General features: G+C 47.3%; 1 protein-coding gene across 1 annotated transcript in view; it reads right to left on the bottom strand.

Annotated features, from left to right (window-relative positions):
• Itgax (integrin subunit alpha X) overlaps positions 1-2,316 on the bottom strand; it is a 22,132-nt gene extending 19,816 nt beyond the window's left edge. Inside the window, exons 1-5 of the mRNA XM_005351943.2 lie at positions 2,280-2,316; positions 1,615-1,720; positions 1,072-1,175; positions 741-811; positions 471-588 (exon numbers count right to left, since the gene is read on the bottom strand). Coding sequence (XP_005352000.1) covers positions 471-588; positions 741-811; positions 1,072-1,175; positions 1,615-1,720; positions 2,280-2,316 — 436 coding nt within the window. The remainder of the gene's footprint in view (positions 1-470; positions 589-740; positions 812-1,071; positions 1,176-1,614; positions 1,721-2,279) is intronic.
• Positions 2,317-7,127: the final 4,811 nt, after the last annotated feature.

The raw sequence follows: 7,127 nt of genomic DNA, 5'->3' as shown, positions 1-7,127 counted from the left end.
CTCCATCAGCACCAGAGAAGCCAACAGAGAGAGAGAGAGAGAGAGAGAGAGAGAGAGAGAGAGAGAGAACACACACTGCTCAGACCACACCTCCATCAGCCAATCTCAGACCATTCAGCAAGCCGTCCCTGAAAAATGAACACCCTTCACTTTCATCCTGAGAGCAGCATCAGCTAATATCATTGGTTCCATGTCAGATCAGGCATTGTCCCAAAGGCTGGCCGTGGGTCTCATCTCGTGTTACTTTCAAAGACCCATCTGACAGATACAAAAACCAAAGTGCCCAGACAATAACAGAACAGGTATCACTGCCAGCAGCATCTGTCCAACTGTGCCTGGAGCTGCTGCACCATCCGACAATGTATTTTTCCAGATACTCTCTTCCTTAGTGGAAAAAGAATCTGGCCCACTGAACCCCCAGATGGATGTGTGTGGGCTCTCCAGAAGAGCTGGTGGTCCTGAATACTTACCCTGCTGGGCAGCCGGAAACCTTTGGTACTGTGGGAGAGATGAGGAAGCCAGCAGAAAGCAGAGCCCCGTCAGGTATATATTCTCTTTGCAAGTATGGTGCACAGTAGGACCACAGGCCTTGGGGCAGAGGGGGCTGATGAATGGGACTTGTTCTGTCCTGGTCTATTCTCCTATCCCAGCACCTCTAGCAACCATAACACTCCCGGCCCAGCAGCCCCAAGTCCCTATTCGACCCCTCCAGACCCTCCTGGGACACTGAGGGCACTCACCAACAGCTTGGAAGGGTTAGTGGCAGCAGTGAGAGACAGGCCCAGTGACATGTTCACAGCCTCTGGGGGCACTGAGGGAACAGACATGTGCACAGTCACCCTTGAGGACAGAAGACGTTATACCTCCACCTGGGAGACAGCGAGGGCCCACAGGGGAGGCAGATATCCACATCGTAAGGGAGCTGGGGCAACATGGGACAGGTAGGCCCAGGAGCTTGTCTAAGGCTGTGTTTATGGACAGAACTACAGCTGACAGGTGGGACTCTTGGGCCCTACCAAAGCCCACAGCATCAGAGCTCAGCACTAGGTCTGAGGTAGGGTTACGACTCACCCTGGAGGTGGACAAGCTCACACTTGCCCACGTGATAGCCGCATTTGTAGAGGCCACCCATTTGGTTAGTGGCCCTCATTTCCTTCGGAGCACCAACCATCACCCTGTGGGGAGACACAGCGCCCTGCCGTTAGGACCATCAACACTGGAGCCATGGTAGAGGGTCAGCTTCACCCCTCTGGGATAATGGAGGTTCATAACAAGGCAAGTCCTGGGCAGGTAGATTTTGGTTTGCTTTGTTCTCTCCTGATGGGAGCCTTTCATTTCTGACATCTAGATATTTCATAAATCTAAGTCAGATGCACAATTCCTTGTAAGTGTACTCTGAAGTCTAAATAAACAGGCCCTGGGACCTGCAGGTCACAATGCCTCTCACATAGTGAGCACTCAAGAAATGTTATCTGAACTTACTCAAAAGGCCTGTTTTCAGGAAAACATGAAGAAAATTGCCACATGCCACAAAGGGAAGGTATGCAGGTGGTACCGCTGGGGTGTGGGGCTGAGGAGGGCCAGGACTCTGTGCAGCTCCCACCCAGACCTCACCAGGTGTTGTCATACTGGACCACACTGTGTCCGAACCCAGCGCCGTCCATGTGGAAACGTGTCAGCTGCTCCGTGTCCAGGTTGAAGCCAAGAGAAGAAGCAAACGCTGCAGAAGCATGAGAAGCTTTAGAGAGGGTCTCCACCCCCTTGACAGCCATCCTTCCCTCTCGGCTGCATCTCCCAGGCTCCCGCCCCGCTTGTCTCACTACCCAAGAGCCCTGGCCCTGGACTCTTCTCTCCTTCGCTCAGCTGAGGGTTCACTTTCCACTGCGAAGTTTCGGTTCTGTTTTCACAGAATGAGCATCAAAATTTAAAGACACTCTTTTCCCATCTGGGGCTTTGATGAGGGAGGATCCAGAAAAACCTGGAAACCAAGGGGGTATCATGGGTACACCATGAGAGGTGCTTGCTCTGCCTGCTTCAGAAATCTGTGGGTTGTCAAGGCCAACTCGCCTCGTTCTCAGGATCACTCGGGTTCTCCCCCAAATAGACTTTTCAACATTCTCTCGTCCCCCAAACTCCAGATCCCCAGCCCTATGCCTCTGCCTCCCGCAAATGTCTCTCTCCTTACCAAGACCGTGTTTTTTCAACCACATCCTACAGCTCAGGGACCTGGCTCGCTAAAGACCAAGTACCCAGTACCTCTCCTCCAGGTCCAGGCTCACCGGTCAGCAGCAGAAGAGCTCTCCAAGGACGGCTCATGGCTGGAGAAGAGAAGCGGGGCTCTGGGAGACTAGCAACTCAGAAACAGCTACCAAGTCACCAAGGAAGCAGATGAGAAGAAAGGTGGTCAGGAGGCCAGAGGCCAGGAGGGAAGTTGTCAGTATGACTCAGAGGGGAAGACTAGAACCTCAAGATAAGATGGGCGGAGAGGGGGCTAAGGCAGCCCACACACTTCCATGGAAGACTTGTTCTAGTTAGAAATGACTTGGCACATTTTTCTGCTCCTCCCAATTTTTACCTGGATAGGTTCAAGTCCCCTGCTTACCTCATCCCTCTCAGCTCCCATCTGTCCCTGCAGAACTTTACCCTTGACCCTTGACCTTCAAGTGTGAGTCAGCCTCAAGAGAAGGAAGAAGATGCCAGTACTGTAAGACCCTAATGGGAGCCCTCCACCTCTGGACGGGAAGACTGGGCTAAGAACGAAGCCTGTGAGCCATGTGAGGAGCACAGACTGACCTTCATTCGTTCATTCATTCATTCATTCATTCATTCATTCAGTGGATTAGTAATCTATTCAACAAGCATAATCACGGGGGTTAATTTGAGTCCTTTGCTAACTAGAGAAGAAAAGAGCCCAGAGATGAGTGGAGAAGCAGATACGTTAACAGTAAAGAGCGCACTGTAAGAGAAGAAGAGCGGAGACCGTTGGGAGGCTTACTCAGGCTGAGAACCCAGAAGGCTTCCTGGGGGAGGCAGCCCTTGGGTTGAGTCTTAAAGGCAGCCAAGGTCAAGAGAATACTAAAAGGTCAAGAAAAAATACCAAAAGGTCAAGAGAAAATACCAAAAGGTCAAGAGAAAACTGACAAATGCATTTCAGAAGTGACAGTCAGCTATGTCCACTAACATCGCCATCAGGTAGGCCCTATTGTAGAAGACAGCCCTGGGCCACAGCTGGTCACTGGACTCTTCCTCACATCAAGGGTCAGACTCTATCGGGCATTCAGATAAAGGGAGGCAGCATTGCCTCACAGCCGCCCTTAAGCTCTGGTTCCATTTCCCTACCAGGAAAAGATTAGCTGTGCCAGGCCAACAGGATGACCTTGGATCACAAGTGGTAGTTGGCAGAAAAATGAGGTGTTAGAGTAACTGTGACATTTGTGACCACATGTGTGACTGCACCATTACAGTGTACATCTCCCCGTTCTGACATGCTCTAGAGATATTATTGGTGGTGTCTCTGTTTTGTCTAAAATGGCTGAGTTTCTGTAAAACATGTTTAATTGCTCAGAACATCTCTCAGAGCTGGGACTTCAAAGAGATATTCAGATGACATCATTTACGAGATGTTATAGCTCAAGATCTACATAAGCCTCAAATAGTTTTCATGCAGGGCCAGTTTCTCTTTGGTTACTAGCCAAAACTGGATACAAGACTTTCTTTCTTTCTTTCTTCCTTTCTTTCTTCCTTCCTTCCTTCCTTCCCTCCTTCCTTTCTTCTTTCCTTTTTTTCTTTTTTTTTTGGGGGGGGGGAGGAGTTTAAGATAGAATTTCTCTGTGTAGTCGCTCTAGCTGTCCTAGAACTAGCCTCATAGTTCAGGCTGGCCTTGAAATCAGAGATCCACCTGCCTCTGCCTCACAAGTGCTAGGATTACAGGTGTGTGCCGCCACCACCCAGCAAGCTATTCTTATTAGAGGGTTTCCCCTTATTTTTCCTGAGTTTGTGAAGTGAATTCCCAGTGTGGGGTTTATTTCTCTGGTTCCCTATAAGGAGTTAACACAGCAGAGTGGGAGGATTGGCAAGAGATGAGGCCGGGGCTGTAGGAAAAGGATGGAGAGTGAGCAGGTCACAAGGCCCACAGGCAGAAGGAAGTACTAGGGAAAACAATAAGGAATGAGATATTCGCATTCACCTTTCTAAGAACCATGTTTGCAAAATTCTTCACAGACCTCAAAAGAACAACACTCAACCTCATAAGAAAAGGCAAAAAACCAAGGATAGGCAAAACAATCCTGTATAATAAAGAAACTTCTGGAGGCATCACCATCCCCGACTTCAAACTATACTACAGAGCTACAGTAATGAAAACAGCCTGGTGTTGGCATAAAAACAGACAGGAGGACCAATGGAATTGAATAAAAGATGCAGATATCAATTCACACATCTACAAACTGACTTTTGACAAAGAAGCAAAAAGTATAAAATGGAAAAAAGAAAGCAAATTCAATAAACTGTGCTGGCATAACTTGGTATCAACATGTAGAAGAATTAAAATAGATTCATATCTATCACCATGCCCAAAACTCAAGTTCATATGGATCAAAGACCTCAAAATAAAACCAACCACATTGAGCCTCTTAGAAGAGAAAGTGGGAAGTACACTTGAATGTGTTGCACAGGAGACCACTTCCTTAATATAACCCCGGTAGCACAGACACTGAGAGCAACAATTAATAAATAGGACCTCCTGAAACTGAAAAGCTTCTGTAAAGCAAAGGACATGGTCAATAAGACAAAACAGCAGTCTATGGAATGGGAAAAGATCTTCACCAATCCCACATCGGACAAAGGGCTGATCTCCAAAATATACAAAGAACTCAAGAAACGTGACATCAAAAAAAAAAAACCCAAATAATCTAATAAAAGAATGGGGAACAGTACTAAACAGAGAACTCTCAATAGACAAATCTAAAATGGCTGAGAGATAGTTAAGGAAATGCTCACCATCCTTATCTGTAGAACTCTGAGGCCATTTCTGAGGCCTCTCAGCCTTACTGCTCCCCCCTTCCCTGGGAACCAGGAATCTAACAATTACCTACACATGTACTGAAATGTTGGAAACTTTCCATCTCCCTGAGTCCTTGTGAGTGTTCTCCAAATCGAGCTCCGTTCCTGGAATTGGGACAAGATAACCCACAGATGTCCACAGATGTTTTGACTCAGTCCCTGGGAAGGGGGCAAAGTGACTCTCAGATGTTCCCTTTTACCTCACCTGCTCTGGCAACCACTCTCCAGCCAATTATTGGTAATAGCCCTTTGAATAAGCCAATCCCAATAGTTAAAAAACAACCCCCGAGGCTCCCCCACCTTGTTTCTTGTAACCACCTTGGCGGGTTACTCAGTCTAGGGGTGTAACCAGCCTGGCTGATCAGTTATTCCAGGGTCACGGAGAGGTACTATCTGTAAGATGTGGGCTGAGAGAGAAGAAGGAGGCCAAGCGGTGTTCTTGTCAAAGCCTCTGTTTATTAGAGACAGGGTTACAGCTTATATAGGATAAGGAGTTTGGCTTGGGATGGGGGCGGGGGCATGGAATCTTGCAGCGTGGTCCACGGTCATGTAGGCCAGGAGGTTATGTTCGGTCAGGTCACGTAGGCCAGGAAGTCATGAGTTGACACACCTAGTTCTCTAGATAGTTTGGAATGTGGGGCGGGTTCCGCTAACAGATAGCTCTCTATTAACAGCTAATTGGGTGTGGGGTAGGCTCTGTCAACAGAACGGTTCTTAATACAATTGGGGGTGTGGGGTTCTCTGCAGACTCCCCAGGGTGATGATTCCTGTAATAATTTTAGAAGGAAAAGGCTCCTGACAGTTTCTATGGCTTTTTGCTTTAAAAATAGCTTGTAACAGTTGTTCAGGGTCTTTTGGCTTCTTGAATGCTGAAAGACCCTGTTGCAACGGAATTAAATCCTCTTGCTTTTACATCAACTGCGGTGTGAGAATGGTCTCATGGGGTGACTCTTCCCCGGTGACTGGACTTCAGGGTCCAACATAACCATCAGAGAAATTCAAATCAAACAGCTCTGAGATTCCATCTTACACCTGTAAGAATGGCCAAAATCAAAAACACTGATGACAACTTATGCTGGAGAGGTTACTGGGAAAAGAGAATACTCCCACATTGCTGGTGGGAATGCAAGCTGGTACAGCTGCTTTGGAAATTAGTATGGTGATTTCTCAGAAAATTAGGAAATAACCTACATCAATACCCAGCAATCCACTTTTAGGTATATACCCAAAGGACACCCAATCATACCACTAGGACATGTGCTCAACTATGTTCATAGCAGCATTATTTGTCATAGCCAGAACCTGGAAACAACCTAAATGCCCCTTGACAGAAGAATAGATAAGGAAAATGTGATGCATTTATATAATGGAGTACTACACAGTGAGAAAAAAAAATGACATCTTGAAATTTGCAGGCAAATGGATGGATCTAGAAAACACCATATTGTGTGAGGTAACCCAGACCCAGAAAAACAAATATCATATGTACTCACTCATAAGTGGCTTTTAGACATAAAGCAAAGAAAAACCAGCCTACAATTCACATTCCCAGAGAACCTAGACAACAAGCAGAACTCTAAGAGAGATATACATGGATCTGATCTACATGGGAAGTAGAAAAAGACAAGCTCTCCTGAGTAAATTGGGAGCATGGGGATCATGGGAGAGGGTAAAAGGGGAGGGGAGAAAATATATAGCTCAATAAAAACGATTAAAAAGAAAGAAAGCGCCGGGCAGTGGTGGCGCACGCCTTTAATCCCAGCACTCGGGAGGAGTGACTCACCAGGAGGTGGTGCAGACCTTTAATCCCAGCACTCAGGAAGCAGAGGCTGGTAGATCTCTGTGAGTTTGAGGCCAGCCTGGTCTACAGAGTGAGTTCCAGGACAGCTAGGACTGTTTCACAGAGAAACCCTGTCTTAGGGGGGGAAAAGGAGAGATTCCAGTAGCCTATAACAGACCAGCCCAGAGTCCCCAAAAGAAAGCTTTTGCCTCGGTGAACTGCTTTCACCTTTTCTGAGTCTTGGCTCTTTTGTCCCTGGGTGTTCCATTTTCTGTTCTCCCTGAGC

Source organism: Microtus ochrogaster, chromosome 8 (genome assembly GCF_000317375.1).
Source record: "Microtus ochrogaster isolate Prairie Vole_2 chromosome 8, MicOch1.0, whole genome shotgun sequence".
Taxonomy (NCBI): Eukaryota; Metazoa; Chordata; class Mammalia; order Rodentia; family Cricetidae; genus Microtus; species Microtus ochrogaster.
Note: the sequence above shows the minus strand (reverse complement) of the source record. Positions and strands in the feature narration are given on the sequence as shown.